Source organism: Pollachius pollachius (genome assembly GCF_949987615.1).
Source record: "Pollachius pollachius genome assembly, chromosome: 9".
NCBI lineage: Eukaryota > Metazoa > Chordata > Actinopteri > Gadiformes > Gadidae > Pollachius > Pollachius pollachius.
This window is the reverse complement of record NC_136942.1, coordinates 14,309,391-14,325,191: the sequence shown is the minus strand read 5'-3', so window position 1 is coordinate 14,325,191 and position 15,801 is coordinate 14,309,391. Positions and strand designations below refer to the sequence as shown.

Below are 15,801 nucleotides of genomic sequence, written 5' to 3'. Positions count from 1 at the left end.
TTGAGAAATTGGCATCACCAAAATACCAACATTTTCATATGATTCAAATGTACCACAACGGGTAGACTATTGTATATTTTGAAAACAGGCGAAGGGGCTTGTGGTTGCGCTAGAAGACTTGCAACTCCAACATAATGAATGGAGCTGGACTCACTGGTAGAGGGTTGTTTTAATTGTAGTCTGCTGTCTTCTCGTGGGAGTGCTGTAATGTGAAGTAAATGAAGAGATTGAAGATTAACAATGGTTTTTCACCTCACAGTTGTCACCACGATTGAGCATCGAGTTATTCAGCATTTGATTGGGCATAATAATCTCTTAAAATCACATGCTGCTGCAGATCCTGACATCATCAGTAATTTCACTCTGTCACACATTATATTGGCAATGGGTTAATTCATTAAAATATATAGATACAAAATAAAATAATGAAAGACCCTCACTAGCCAGAACAACGAATGAATAGATAGTATACTATTATTATTATATTAACATATCAAATACACACATGAAAGACCCTTGAACACATGGAGTGTGTAACAACGGGAGGGGTATGGAGTAGTGAGATGCCTTTATAATAACGACCTGCACAGTTGAGCTGGCAGGTACATAGGGCATAGGCAGGTTGGTTTCAGAATGCAGGACTTTTACAACCTATGGGAAGTAAAATTACACTTACAATTTACACTAAATGTAATTTCATTAACAATAAATATTTGTTAAACATTTTCAAATGGCGTTTGTTTTAATATTAAACCTTATTGCAACATTCTGATGTGCACTCAAATTAACCACAAGTACCGGCATGCACCTCGCTACTGTCGTGTCCCTACGCGAGAGGTGAAGAGCAGCAGCAGACGAACGGAGTTCTGTGTAAGTTTCACATTGTTTAAGATCATATTCGCGATGTACTGTGAATTACGATTGAAAGATCCCATTTGTAGCAAATAAGTATCCTTCCCCGTGTGTGACATGACTGCCAGGGGTGTGAGAGAGCCACCCAGTTCTTGTTGACTTCAAAGCTAGTAATAGCTTGCCATCTAGCTAGCCGAACAGGTGAGATTGAGTAAAAGTAAAGACCGATTTAGCCTCTTGATAGTTTGCTCAGCAGCATGCATCTTGACTGTATGGCCGTTATGGAGATAGCTCGCCAACGTGTGGGTTATCCTATTGTACCTTCTTTTGACTAGGGTTAGAGTCAATTTTTTTATTCAATTTGTGTTGACAAGCTAAGGCTACAGTGTAACGCCGGGTACTTTTTGGTGTCATACGAAGATGTCGCGTTAATCTTTCCACTCGTCCCTCGCAGGTTATTCTGACGTTAGCATCATGGACCGGGACAACACTTCAGAGGTGTGTACGGGGATGCTTTGTCACGCTGTTTTTTCATAGTATAGTGCATGGCGTTTATTGCTTCTCCCCTGGCTTTAAAATGTGTTGCATTACATGAAGTGCGATGTTGAGGATTTGGATTGTCATACCACGATAGTGTGTACAATTTGCAGCTCTACTCTTGAAAGATGTTCACCATGAAATATTCAAGTATGTGTGCGGTTCAAGCTGATCATGTTACAGTGGTTGTCAATGAGTTAGGCAATTTCGCAAGTTGTCATGATCTAAAACGATATCACCTCAAGCTTTTGTTTGCTAACGTAGTGGTTTTGCCTCGTTTGTCGCAGGACGAGCACATTTGGCCACCAGAGGATCCGTCCGAGGACGTGATGCCCAGGCTGTCTCCGGGGCTCTGTGAGTAACTTTTGGATTTTCATGTCTATTTTCTCATAGAATATTTACACACCTTTATGTCTACCAAATGTTGCAATGACTTCGTTTAAACATGTACAGATGTGCTTGCTGTAATAAGGCATGCCACAACGATGTCACTATTATACCTGTTGGCCAATGAGCAGCCTCAGTGTATAAAGTGCATGCATACAGACATAAACAGTATTATATGGGTCATACTAAACATTGTTGTTGGCCAGCTGATATAATAAACATGGTCTACGATAAGAGCAGCCTTATCTCATCAGCTGGCTATTTCTCAGCAATCCCTCCCCTATTGTCATTTTGTTTGTCATCATTTCCCTGTGTGTCATGTCTTCCCTAGCCGAGGCTGAGGTCGCTGAGGCGCTGTGGAACTACCGGGCCCAGCGGCGCCAGGCATCACCTGACCTACCTGAGACGGTCACCCGCCTCACTGCCTCCGATGGCAGTCTGCTTTATCTGGTTGGCACCGCCCACTTCAGTGACAGCAGCAAGCAAGATGTGTCCATGGTAAGCATGCCATAAACCTTGAATCAAAAACACGGCCCATATCTCAGCGGGTACTCTTGTACTGGTTTTGTAGCTGCTTGTTTTTTTTTTTGTGGAAGAACAAGTCTGCGATAGTTTCCACCAACATACACCATTTATCATTAGGGACATTTTGAAATGTGCGATTTATCTGGTTTAATTGCATTGTAGTAAGTCCATTGTTTAGGGCAGGGTACTTTGTAATTCATTTATTGTGTTGAAAATATGAAAGAAAATATCAGTGTCAACGGGTTCTGCTGGCAGTCGTCTACGCTTGGGAGAGCCGTCTCCTCTGCAGGTGGGCACTGTAGGCGCACCGGGACTACTGGTGATTCTGTTTTCGGTGTAATCCGGACGCAATTGTCTGTTGACTGTCATTATAACTTTTGTGAACAAAACAAAAAAAACCTTTCAAACTACATAGACTGCTATTAATATGTGTGATTATTTGAACACACCACCATAGTATTGCTATGCTGTTAGGAATTTAACTTTCAGTTTTGATGCGGGGACATTCCAGGCATGTGGTTAAAAAGTTCCTGGCAGGTGGTAAAAACTTGTCCAACACTGGGGAACTACACCTACACATGCCATTTGCTATACTAAACTTATTTTAATCTCAACAAGAATATGCAACAGCAAAGGCTTTATTGTTTACTATTTCCTTATATATTCTCCTTCCAAACTTCATAATACATATCAACATTAAAAAATGACTACAAAACTGTTTTTGAGTACACGTTTGCACCTGTACACCTGTACTGATTCTATACGCATCCAAACACCAAAGATTGGATGATTTTTACGATTGTAAAAATGGGTAGTGTCTGTGATTTAAAATTGTGTCTGGCAAAATAGAGAATACTAAGACAATGTCAATTTAAAAAGTTTCTCGTTCTAACTCATTGACCTCCATTTTTCACAGTTCGCTTGCCTTCTCTGTCTCACAGGGTCAGACTCAACCTTGTTATCCTCTTCTCCCCCTACCTTTGTACACTCTCACGTCAAAACCATGTGAACTCCTATCTATCTCTCTGATTCCCTGTGACCCAGACGATCCGGGCGGTGCAGCCAGACGTGGTGGTGGTGGAACTGTGCCAGTATAGGGTGTCTATGCTGAAGATGGATGAAATCACACTGCTGAAAGAGGCCAAGGATATAAACCTGGAAAAGGTCCAGCAAGCCATCAAACAGGTTGGCCCTTTTTAGTAGCGAATTAAATTATGAAAATGTTATTGTGTGTATTGTTTAAATAAACAAATAGCCTTCTGAAAGCCTAACTAATGGATGATCAAACGTTTTTTATATAATATTATATCAGTATTAACTAACTTGTGTGTGTGTGTGTGTGTGTGTTAGAATGGACTGATGTCTGGCCTGATGCAGATTCTCCTGCTGAAAGTCTCCGCTCACATCACAGAGCAACTCGGCATGGCTCCTGGCGGAGAGTTCAGGGAGGCCTTCAAAGAGGTCACACTCGCTCACTTCCTCATTCACTCAAGTGTTTTAGTATGATATGCACATTACTACATGACAAGCAAAAAACGTGTAAAAGGAGTATGGTCACACACATTGCCCCACCTCATATTTGTGTTGATTACTGTTGCATACGAGTTTCACATTACAGATTTAATGCTTTTAATATGTAGTCAACATTCACTAACAAAAGCTGTAGCAAGAATGGACACAGCTACATGATCCAGTAAACTGAATCAGAACTTCTTCACACACGTGGCGTGAGAACTGTGAAGCGTTAACATAATGTATTCCTACTAGACTACTTTGCCATTTCCACTGGGGAACAAGCGGTTAGATTCATTTGATATTTAATAGAGAAAATAATGTATCATTGCCTTGTCGGATTTGCTTTGATTGAATTTTAAGGATTAATGTTAATCAATAATTGCTATGCCAACTGCTTCGAATGAACCATTACCTGAATGTCCTTTCTTGCAGGCTGGACAAGTGCCCTTCTGTAAGTTTCACTTGGGGGACAGGCCCATCCCTGTGACATTCAAAAGGGCCATTGCAGCTCTCAGCATGTGGCAGAAGGCCCGCCTAGCCTGGGGACTTTGCTTCCTGTCAGACCCCATTAGGTAACTACTATATTCAGCACTTGCACTGTATGTTTCTGTCATCTAATGGATTTTACAATTTTACAGACTGGTCACCGTGACTGTACGAAAAAATTGCTATAAATATGTTTCACATTTAACACGATTACATCTGGTTATGCTGAATTCAACTTACAGGAGATTTTTTAAGTTAAACCAAATCCAGGCCTGTATCTACATATTCTGTTCATTGGTTCGCTAGTTGCTTTTATTATCCAAAAGGCAATCTACTGAGAGCTATTGACTAAAAATGTTTCAGGTAACCAAATACAAAAAAAAACATTTTCATGGATAATGCAAATCTTATTTTCTCCTCAAATAGTGCATTTAAATACATAACAATTCTGTAATGAATTGCACCACGACAATATTCAACCACCACACGAGCAAAGGATTCTCATTGGGGTCTCGTCAGACCTTTTAAAACATTCCCCCCACCCCCATCGTTTCCCCAAAGCACCGTGGAGGTAGCTTGGTCTTACCCCGTGTCTTGTTTGGGGTTGTCAGTAAAGAAGACGTGGAGAAGTGCAAGCAGAAGGACCTGCTGGAGCAGACCATGCTGGAGATGATCGGGGAGTTCCCTGCCCTCCACCAGACCATCGTCGCGGAGAGGGACATCTACCTCACTCACACCCTCCGCCAGGCGGCTCGCTGTGTGGAGGCTCCCCCTAACGCCCAGAGTGTGTATCTCCTTCATCCACCCAGCTCCCAGTCGAGCCTTTCTCAGCTAAATGAGCTCTATCTCCATTCAAGTAGATGAATGGAATTCAGTTGTGTCGTGTCGTGATGGGTGGCCTAGATAATTGTGTGCACCCTAAAATATGGATTTTTAGTGACGGAAATGTATTTATCATGCGTGTCTGTCTTTGCAGAAGTGCCTGCTGTGGTGGTCGGAGTGGTAGGCATGGGGCACGTTCCTGGCATTGAGAAAAACTGGGAGAAGCAGCTCAACATTCAAGAGATCATGAGGTTGGTTTTCGTAAACAAAAAAACAACAACTAATACAAATAATCAGATCAATCAGATCAATCAGTGTTATCTAAAAGTCGCCCGACACCAGTCATCATTTTACACCTCATGTGATTTCCTCCATCAGTGTCGCACCGCCCTCCCGCTTGAACCGGGTGATGGTCACGGTCATGAAGGGCGCCGTGGTGGGGGTGGTGGGCTATGCCTGCTACCGAGCAGGGGGGTGCTTAGGCAGGGCTCTGCTGTCCCTACCTTCCGTTAAGTCTTTACTGGAGACGATTAAGCCACCGCCTCCCGCTTGACCTCGCCCCCCCCCCCCCCCCCCCCAACCCCCGTTCCCACCACCCAACCTTCCGTCCCTCTTCTGAACATGCGTCACCGCCCTGAGAATATGAAAGCAATGCATCTGCCACCACTGGCCTTAACAATAAGAAGAGAGGCTGAAAGGACACGATGAACCGGCAGTCTCTTCAAGACATGGAAGTGATCGACCGCTCCGGGGGAACCAGCACATACTTGTGTTTTAATGTATGTCCCCGGTTTGGCACAGCAGGGCCATACTGCCAAAGAAACCATTGTACTTTCTTTTCTTCTGTTCTCTTGTACTTGGAGCAACGGTACATTTTCTACATGCCGTTTAATCTTCCGCCGCATTCCTCCGATTGGCTAGGAATAGATGTAGTGGTACGACGTGAACTCGCTGTTCAACGGTTTCCTTCAAAGCACCATTCTTTGTCTCGATGAGGTGCCGGTTTCAGGTGGTCAGTCTTGAGCCCTGTTTCCATTGACATGCGTTTCTAATACAATCTTTACCTTGTACTTCTCTGGATCTGGGCACTAAATGTTTCCTTTTTCTTAATTGGCCCTTTTAATTCCAAGCACTTTATAGTGTGTGTTAAGAGATATTTATGTACAGCCGGTAAATGTTTGCTTAAAGAATACATTATGTATGTAAATAACCTATAATATGCAGTAGTGATAGAATACGGCAAATATATGCATACCAGTGTTCTGGAGAAAATATCCTCAAGCCATTTGTTTTGAACACTTTTTATATGTGGAATATCTCCTGGCATCTGGCCACTGGCTTGGACATGCATTATACACTTATCAACTGGAATTGATTTACAAATATGTTTTCGCCAATTATCTAAGCATATTCCAAATCACTTTTTGGAATTGATCTAATTACATTTTATTTCCTAAAAAATATCGTCATGCCCGCAACAATATACCACAAGAAGTGCCTCATATCGCAGATCTAAAGGGCTCGTTTTGAGTGTCATCTTGAGAAACTCGGTTAAAGGCAAACATGAATGAGTTATGCGTTTTACATTGACCTTCACCAAATCAAGCAAAGAACTTTGATGCAATTACAAACTTTTTACTTGTTTATCTTTTTGGTCCTTTTTTAATATACAACTGATGTTGGCCTACACATATGTTCATACTTAGTTCACTTTGTGGCAATGGTACCTCACCTACTGCATTTTCGAAGCATACATCTGTACAGCTATAACCTGGTGTAACTTTAGCTTCACTGTGCCTCAGGATAATGTGTTAGCTTTGCATTTTTGTATTTGATTTCACCTTGAGTGTGGAAAACGCTTAAAAAGTAGGCTTTGAACTGACCTAAGATACACCTTGAAGAGATAGCCAACTAGAAAATAGCAACATGTAACTTTGAGTAGCTACACATATACCAATATAAACATCTATAGAACTTCCCAAATTATTTTAAGATGGCGTGTTGCATAGAGTATGCACACTGGGACATTTTATGACAACAGTTTGAAAAGGTTCAGAATCAGGAACTAGAATATTTTGTCTTTCTGTTGAAAGTAAACCATTGTGGGGTTGTTGTAGCAACAGTATTGAAAAGGTCTATAGGGGTTATAAGGTGGTTGGGAGGTAAAAGCCTTACATCTGTTCTCTGCTGCTGCCTTTGGTCTGCGTTTTACCTCCATCGTAGCTCTCAACATTAGCGTTCTACAACTTGTAAAGCCAATTTGTGCTGTACAAAACCTACTCCCTATTGGGATGTCTCCAATGGTAAAGGCAAACGTTGGACTTTTTACTTTTTTTGGTCTTGTGACCCTGTGCACAACTTTAGCAACTGGAGGGATGAGTGTGTGTATGTGTTTATGTGTGTGATTGTACAGTTCAGATGGTTTATAGTAACAATGGCATGTTAGGAAAACCATGTTATGTTGGAAACCACATAATCTGGTATTTTGGCAATTCCCAGGTAAAAAGTACATAAGATGTCCTAGTATTATGTCGAAGATAAACCGGACATTCCCGGGGCTTTTATTATTGGGATGGACTCTCTTGACTGGGTAGCGCCAGCAGTGATTGTAGCATGGGGTATTGCACCCAACACTGTTCTTTTCTGTTTGTTGGGTAATAACACCAATGTATTTCTCCTTGATTACACCAGCCTTGGATAAACCTGATGAAGCAGCAGAAGTGTACTTCTTTTATTCACTGTCAATTTAACAGATCCTTAGCAGCATGATGCAAAGTCAAGTATGACGTTCCTACTCACATATTTTGATTGAAAGAAATAAAACGTGAGAATGTATTTCTTGTATTAACATTGCTTCCTCAAAGCCTGCTATATTATCAAATACAATTATAATCAACATTTTCTGCATTGGACAATAATGAGTAAAATAAACTGATGATTAATATTATTATGTCGACATGATGTGGTACCTCCTAGGCTACAAGTTTAAAACCCTTGGTTCGAGTTGTATAACAGTATTACAGACTGAGCCCTTAATAGGGCCATGACTGAGCCCAGTCTGTAATCAAGACACTCCCATCCTGCTTTTGTCAGGGCGAATGGTTCCGCTCTGACGTTGGTTCCTAGTACGACAGATAATAATGCAGCACGATCGGATCTTTCACACACCCGCAAGTTGTTGCATGATATAATTCCTTGCTTGCTGTTGAAGATAACTTTTCCAACCAATCTTATGGCCACGACTGGATGGCTAATTTAGGACCTCGTTTTCTACAACCAAATATTCTCCGCGCTGCGGTTGTTGCCAGACTAATCGCCATGGACAGTATGGGTTTATCGATGAGCCGTTCGCCACTGGATCATCTTGAGTTTGACAATGTCGTACTCAGAAGGCTTCCACTGGATTCGTCGGAAGAACCCGGCGTGCGAATGGTAAAGGGAGCGTGCTTTTCCACAATGAAGCCGACACCTGTGACCAAACCTAGATTCGTAGCTGTCTCAAATAAGGCCCTTTCGTTGCTCGGGCTCAACGGGGCAGAGGTCATGAGTGACCCCCTTGGCCCAGAATATCTGAGTGGATCCAAAGTGATGCCTGGATCTGAGCCCGCTGCCCACTGCTACTGTGGACACCAGTTTGGGTCGTTTGCTGGACAGCTAGGCGATGGGGCAGCTTGTTACTTAGGCGAGGTGAAAGCTCCGTCCGATCAGAGTGCCGAACTGCGTCATGAAAATCCGAGTGGCCGGTGGGAGATCCAGGTGAAGGGCGCTGGGAAGACCCCTTTTTCAAGGTTTGTCGTTTTACTTTTTAAATTCAGATATCATAAACACTGCCCTATGGCTAAAGTAAACAAACATGTATGCTTTATTTGTGTTTGTTTTTGCAAAAAAACCTTTAGACAAGCTGATGGTCGTAAGGTGCTCCGCTCCAGTATACGGGAGTTTCTATGCAGTGAGGCCATCTTCGCCTTGGGTATCCCTACCACCAGAGCAGGATCGGTGGTGACATCTGACAGCAAGGTCATTCGAGACATAAACTACGATGGGAACGCGATTCACGAGAGATGCTCTGTGGTTCTACGTATTGCGCCGACCTTCCTCAGGTTCGTTAAACAGTCACTGCTGAACCACTGCTTTTCAAAGTGTTGTCGCTGGGTTTGAATGAACGTTATTTGCTTTGTCACATGTCATAAACGTCAACCATGTATACGTATTTGTCTCTTGAGCGGACACCACACAAGGATTGGTGTTAATCTTGCCCTATTCTACAAGTATTGATACATTCTGTGTGTGTGCGTTTGTGTTGGGGGGAATTGTGTGAGCAGGTTTGGGTCCTTTGAGATCTTCAAGCAGGCAGATGAGAACACCGGGCGCCAGGGTCCCAGCTACGGACACAACGAGATCAGAGGACAGATGCTGGATTATGTCATTGAAACTTTCTATCCTGAGATCCAGCAGAACCACAGTGATCGGGTCGAGAGAAACGTGGCCTTCTTCAGAGAGGTATGCTCCGCACTGGATGCACCATCTCAAAACCTTTCACAATGCACCCCACCCCACCCACCCATTCACTCAATTTATAGAACAAAAAAATTGCTATTGGTTCTAAAGTGAATTAGGTTGAGAATTTAGGATGACTCTTACAGTGATCCGATCCTGCATCATAATGCTGAGTCATTCCCTGCTTGCTATTATCCAGCCACAATACTCTGGGAGGTACCTCCCTGCTTTCAATGGGACCACTGTGTCACCCAGTTATATAGTATATAAAGTGTCTATGATGGGTCACTCACCAGTATTTTCTCCTTTCCTTCATAGTAATTGGGCAGATTTTATTGTTTATTAATGTATATGAACATATTATTCAGAGAGATCAACAGTTAAACACAATGATGTCCTGGATAGTCAAAACATTGCAACCGTCTGCTTCACTTTAGTCTTTTGTAATCAATGCGCGTCAGTCAGTAAGGCATTTGTGGACAACATAAGAAGGAATCACATATAAATAAGGAGTAATGAATACATTACTTTAAAAAATGTTTTTCACAAACTGCAATGATACAATTGTTAACATTCAAATTATGGGATTTTGACAAATTCCATTGGTAACCGATGTTTAAGAGAAGCCAGGATGTCTGTATGTCTGTATAACCGTATGTCTGTATGTTTGTAGCGAGTAAAAGATCAGGACGTTGTTTATTTTACTATCCAGCATTACGTCACACCAACTAGGTATCTACGTAACGTGAAATCAGTACTCAACAGACTGAAACAACCACTGCACCATCGTCTGCTGCAGGAAGATGCCCTAATGCTTAACTTTCAATCAGTGTTAATAATGAATGTACCTACTGACAAGCTATCGCTGGATAACATGGCAAGCATAAGTGACATGGGGGTTGTCAGGGACGTTAATATAATATGTGAAAGGGAAAATGAGGCGGTCATTGTTTATTAAAGGTATTTCAAAAACGAGTTAGCAGCCATCCCGCTTGACTCAGAATAGGAAGATGTGAGCTACACATGCTGCACATGGTGCTGAGAGGATTATAATTACAATGGAGTCGGGAGCGCGCTCTGCTGGACAAACTACGTGATGACACCCTTTCCTTCATATGGGTGCATATCGGCAAACATATACGCCGATACTGATCTAACTGTGATAGGTCAGTATTGACCAATACTATTGTAGAGCAGCTCTATATCAGTCCGGCTCTTAACTTTAACGCTTCGGCCCACCAACGGTTGCAGGTGGTCCTGCGTACGGCCCGCCTCGTGAGCCAGTGGCAGTGCATCGGGTTCTGCCACGGGGTCCTGAACACGGACAACATGAGCATCCTGGGACTGACGCTGGACTACGGCCCCTACGGCTTCATGGACAGGTCTGATACTTAGTGTCCTATCGCTACCGCCATGTCACAGTCAGAGTGGTGGAATCGCAGCCCGTGTTGTGCTCTGCTAAGGGACTGGTCTCATGCATGTAATGAGCTTGTGTTATTAGTCGTTAGTCAAAGCGTTTACGTACAATACAACTTGTTAATTACTGTATGTACAGTTAAGTGATGCAGATGATTACATTTCAGGTGACATAGTTAATTACTTGGTTCTTTATAACTCAAGCCACTAGGATCTTGTCTAGCATAAGGTTATGTATATCAATATGTGAGCGCAGAGACAGAATTATTTGCATTAATTAGGAAGTAGAATTACTGATAAGGATAATCCCTGATCCTCTTGATCTATTTATTAATTATTCTGAACATGTCGTGAAAGGTCAATCTTCCCTCTTCTTTCCAAGGTTCGATCCGGATTTCATCTGCAATGCCTCGGACAACTCTGGCCGCTACTCGTACCAGGCCCAGCCCGCCATATGCAGGTGGAACCTGGGGAAGCTGGCCGAGGCGTTGGCCCCGGAGCTGCCTGCGGGCCGCGCCAAGGCCGTCCTGGAGGAATACATGGACCTGTACAACGGCTTCTACCTGGCCACCATGAGGAAGAAGCTGGGCCTGCTGAGGAAGGAGGAGCCGGAGGACGAGACACTGATCACTGCACTCCTTCAGACCATGCAGAACACAGGTGAGACTGGACCGAACACAGGGCAGAGCATGGGTAACACAGGTCGGACCATGAGTAGCACAGGTCGGAGCATGAGTAACACAGGTCGGAGCATGGGCAACACAGGTCAGAACATGAGTAGCACAGGTCAGACCATGAGTAGCACAGGTCAGAGCATGGGCAACACAGGTCAGAGCATGCGGAACAGGGGTATGATTGGGCATAACACCGAATACGCCCCTCATAAAATATCCTGCCCCTTAGAATTAGTTAGACATTACCAAGAGTCATTTTGATGCAATCATGACTCTTCTAAACGAATGCTTCTGCCCCCTCCGTACAGGAGCTGACTTCACCAACACGTTCCGCTGCCTGGGTGAGATCCCCTGCCCCAGCGAGGGGGAGGAGGGCGTGGTCAGAGAGGCCACAGAGCTGCTGCTGGAGCAGTGCACCTCCCTGGAGGAGCTCAGGGTAGCCAACAAGCCAACCATGGAACCACGGTGGGCCAGTAGGATCATATTATCATAATCCTAGTGAACAATCAAAGTTTTCAAGGAGAATTTCGGGATCTTTCTACGCTTCCCCTATTTCCCAATCATTTGGGTCTATGGGATTTATGCAGACCAGAGTTTTTGAAATGGGTGCAGCACTGAGCCAGAACACTGCAGGCGTAATCCGCGAGACAGGCAATGTAATGTAATCCTTTGAAGCCAATGAGCCCCGTACAAGTAAGTACTATAAGAGTGCTTGTTTCTGCTACTGACAGGATCAGATACAATTCAAAAATTATTGGAAAGGATCCCTACTGAGGAAGATTTTTATTTATTTTTTTCTCTTCCCTTTTTATTGATCCGGTCAGTTTTTTCTTGGGACAGCTCTCACTCAGGTTTCGACCATTCCCAACTCGTCTCTCGCGAGACTTCTCGTTGGGCGAGACTTGTATTGTATAAAATACTGTATCTAGCGAAAGGATAAGCAAAAAGTTGTATTTCTGTGTAGCTGTCCTTTCCATAATGTTAGAATATAATCGGTCTGTCAGTGGCAGAACAAGCACTTTTAGAGAACTACATTAATGGGGTGCTATAGCTCTATAAGGATGACATTAGAGCTTCTTTCTGCATACTAAAGTATCCGCTTTCTCGCTCACTACTGGACCAATTGGAGAATTGCCCCCATTAGTCCTCTTAAACATGATAATATATCAAGCTTTTTAAATATTCTACTACCTTATCACTCAATGATCCAGTTGTTAACTTTAGACAATTAGACAATTATTTAGGTTATTTTTCAGATCTAAATAATAAAGTCAGCAAAATAAAAGCGCATAGATGAGGGAAAAAAGGAAATAGCCATTGCATTGCTAGCATCTGTGTTAACGTCTTACGCTGGTAGAGAATATGTGCGCTTTGCAATTGAACCCCATCACCTCCAACCTATTACGACTGGGTTTGTCAGAGAGCTGGCCATGCTGCTGTCCATGGCCCAGAGCAACCCGGCTCTGTTCCAGATGATCTCAGACCGGAAGACGATTGGCCGACAGCTGGAGAAGCTCAACAAGATGCAGGAGCTGGCGGAGATCAACCAGGAGGAGCTGAGGGGCCAGCAGGCCCAGGAATGGACCGACTGGATCACCAGCTACAGGTAAAGAGGACACGACTGTTAGGTGTTACAGTGTTTTTGGTGGCTATGTCGGTATTGTTTTGGGCCTGAAAGCAGATTTAACCTTAGTTATTTGGATTAGAATCAATCATATACTTGATAGAAGATGTGTTTTGTAGAGTGTGTAGAGTGGTATTTGAGTAAAGTGCTTAAAACCAGGGAAAGAGGGAGAAGAGATAAGGATAAGAGCCAAAACAAACAGGCTTTGTCGTCAGGATAGAAAAACAAAGGACACAATGTTGATAAGGAAGGGTAGAATAGGGGCTGGTTACTCCGCTGTCAGCATGACTTCAGAAAAAATGGCCAGTTTCTGCTGTTCTGTGGCTGTAGTCACAGAGGAGTCTTCTCGACCAACCTCAGTGGGCTATTATGCACACAGGAAGCGTCTGGCCCGGGAGTTGGAGGGCCAAAGTAATGTCCAGGAAGTCCTGGATGACAGATTGAGGGTGATGAACAGCACCAACCCGCGTGTGGTCCTCAGAAACTACATTGCCCAGAATGCAATTGAGGCTGCCGAGAATGGGGACTTCTCTGAGGTGAGTTTTTGAGGGGTTTTTCTGACTGACCAGTATATATTTATATATCTATGCACGCGCACACGCTTTGATGGTTCACACAGAAACCAAACGACTTCCAGAGAAGACATGGCCATTTGTATTGCAATCGGAAGATTAACCAATTAGAGCCAAACATTACAAATACTATGTTTAGAACCAGGTTATCAAATCACATATCATTTCATTATCATTATTAAGCCTAATAAGTTTAGAACAAAACCCTCAGACAGAAAAGCCTCCTTGTTTTATTGCTTGGTTAGGCTATCTTATTGTGCAATTGTCTGTTGTGCAATGTTATATTAATAATAATTTCAACATTGAATATATTTGGTTGGTTGCAGATAGACCTTCAATAGCTGCCATTTGTTTTGCTACCAATCTCAATAGCTCATTGAAAAGAGAGTGGTTTTGTTTAAAAGCAGATACGTTCGACAATGTTTCCCACATAGCCCCAGAGTGTCAAACATTGTGTGTTTTGGTTCCTTATTATTAGGAACCAAAAGAAACAAGACTCATCTCTAAGAAATTTCAGGGGGCTGTTCCTTTTTTGCAAGCAAACTCTGTCAAAGTAGATTCACAACGGTGCACATCCATTTGCATCTCGGCGTCATTGTCCCTCACGCCGGTGTACGACCATAGCATCGGTAGTTGCATGGTTGGGAGCTTGCGTGTTTTCTCCCGCGGGATCCGTCCTAGCCTATCCCATAAATATGCACAACAACACTGGCTACATCGAGGGTAAGGAAGTAAACTGTGAATGTCTCAAGGAGTGCATTTTGCCTCTGAACAATATGATCACGTCCTCACAAGTCTGCCTCTTCGTCTCTTCAGTTGCATATCGTTAACTGTGTTCCTTCTGTAGGTCCAGCGGGTGCTGAAGGCTCTGGAAGATCCGTTCTCGGCCCAGCCGAGTGTGGAGCAGCCTGCAAGTGCAGGGGCAGAGCAAGCTGAGTCAGACCCTCAAGGGGCGGTGTCGTCCAAGGCGGCAGCGGCCTCCAGGAAGGTTGTTCCCTACGACAGCAGGCCCCCGGCTTGGGCCACCGGAATCTGTGTCTCTTGATCCTCGTAACTCCTTCCTCGACCAGCCTGCTTACCTTAAGGAAAGGCTTACGGAGAGTTTATTAAGGGCCCACCTTCAGTGTTTATCTTTGCACTGATTTCAAACCTCCTACTGTGACCTATATAATACTCTCTCCGGGGCTTTTTTCGGTAGCCGGTGTCGGGGAAGGAAAACGAGACACGTGACCCTCCATTGACAAGCTAGTCTTCACCTGAGCATTGCTTGGCGGTTTGGCTGGATGTAAATGAAGGCTCAGGTATCCAGTCCTTCAGGGACCTGTCTGAGTCTGATGAGCTCTGGAGCTTTGCCGTGACCCAAATACTGTTGTTGTTGTATGTATGAATGGGAGTGATTTTACCTGATTGGTTGAACTGCAATTGATAAACACGCACAGGATGTTTTCGTAATATGTGTAAGATGTATAGATGTAGCTTTTTATAATTCATAAGTCCTAGCATTTACTTAAACACCCAGTTTAACCTTATGCCACTCAGAAAAGCTGCATTGTCTATTATTTGTTCAGGGAAATTGATATTGCTAAATCTGTCTGGTTGAGAAGAATGGGATAATTGGTTGGTAATAAATATTATGTATTCCTCACCTTGGTTGTTTTAACTCTTACTAATAAATATAACCAAATTCATAACCAATATAACCAATAATTTGTTATTTCTTTCAACTGTGTGGTTTGTCTATCCACTGATATAAAAATGACTAAAATGCTATACTTTCCTATCCTATGAATCCGTCTTGTTCTCGGTTAGATTATGTAATTGCGTGTAATTGGCTTGTACATAATGCTTTTTACTAATTATGTTAAGCACGTTATTTTTTGTAGTCTTGGCAAAC

At 43.2% G+C, this 15,801-nt stretch overlaps 2 protein-coding genes across 4 annotated transcripts; both read left to right on the top strand.

Moving 5' to 3' along the window:
• The first annotated feature begins 818 nt into the window (after window positions 1-818).
• trabd (TraB domain containing) lies at window positions 819-8,060 on the top strand. 3 transcript variants are annotated; one of them, XM_079744149.1, is made up of 11 exons: window positions 848-870; window positions 981-1,053; window positions 1,307-1,350; window positions 1,677-1,743; window positions 2,108-2,274; window positions 3,346-3,486; window positions 3,652-3,762; window positions 4,249-4,388; window positions 4,914-5,086; window positions 5,279-5,375; window positions 5,503-8,060. In XM_079744149.1, exons 3-11 carry the CDS (start codon window positions 1,327-1,329, stop codon window positions 5,675-5,677), a joined length of 1,095 nt encoding a protein of 364 aa, XP_079600275.1. In that variant the 5' UTR covers window positions 848-870; window positions 981-1,053; window positions 1,307-1,326; the 3' UTR covers window positions 5,678-8,060. The 3 variants fall into 3 exon arrangements, with proteins under 3 accessions (XP_079600273.1, XP_079600275.1, XP_079600274.1); XM_079744147.1 differs by lacking the exon at window positions 981-1,053 and having other exon boundaries at window positions 819-870; XM_079744148.1 differs by lacking the exon at window positions 848-870 and having other exon boundaries at window positions 883-1,053.
• Window positions 8,061-8,262: 202 nt separating this feature from the next.
• On the top strand, window positions 8,263-15,589 carry selenoo1 (selenoprotein O1). The gene is made up of 9 exons (XM_079743078.1): window positions 8,263-8,912; window positions 9,021-9,224; window positions 9,447-9,624; window positions 10,873-11,003; window positions 11,420-11,697; window positions 12,020-12,176; window positions 13,132-13,317; window positions 13,715-13,871; window positions 14,755-15,589. The coding sequence occupies exons 1-9, from the start codon at window positions 8,371-8,373 to the stop codon at window positions 14,950-14,952; spliced, it is 2,031 nt and encodes a 676-aa protein (XP_079599204.1). The 5' UTR covers window positions 8,263-8,370; the 3' UTR covers window positions 14,953-15,589.
• Window positions 15,590-15,801: the final 212 nt, after the last annotated feature.

Coding starts and splice junctions, on each gene's coding strand:
- trabd (XM_079744147.1), top strand. CDS start 1,327: ATGGACCGGGACAACACTTCAGAG. Junction 1,744..2,107: donor CAGGCTGTCTCCGGGGCTCT/GTGAGTAACTTT, acceptor TGTCTTCCCTAG/CCGAGGCTGAGGTCGCTGAG. Junction 5,376..5,502: donor AACATTCAAGAGATCATGAG/GTTGGTTTTCGT, acceptor TTCCTCCATCAG/TGTCGCACCGCCCTCCCGCT.
- selenoo1 (XM_079743078.1), top strand. CDS start 8,371: ATGGCTAATTTAGGACCTCGTTTTCTACAACCAAATATTCTCCGCGCT. Junction 9,225..9,446: donor ATTGCGCCGACCTTCCTCAG/GTTCGTTAAACA, acceptor TTGTGTGAGCAG/GTTTGGGTCCTTTGAGATCT. Junction 11,004..11,419: donor CCCTACGGCTTCATGGACAG/GTCTGATACTTA, acceptor CTTCTTTCCAAG/GTTCGATCCGGATTTCATCT.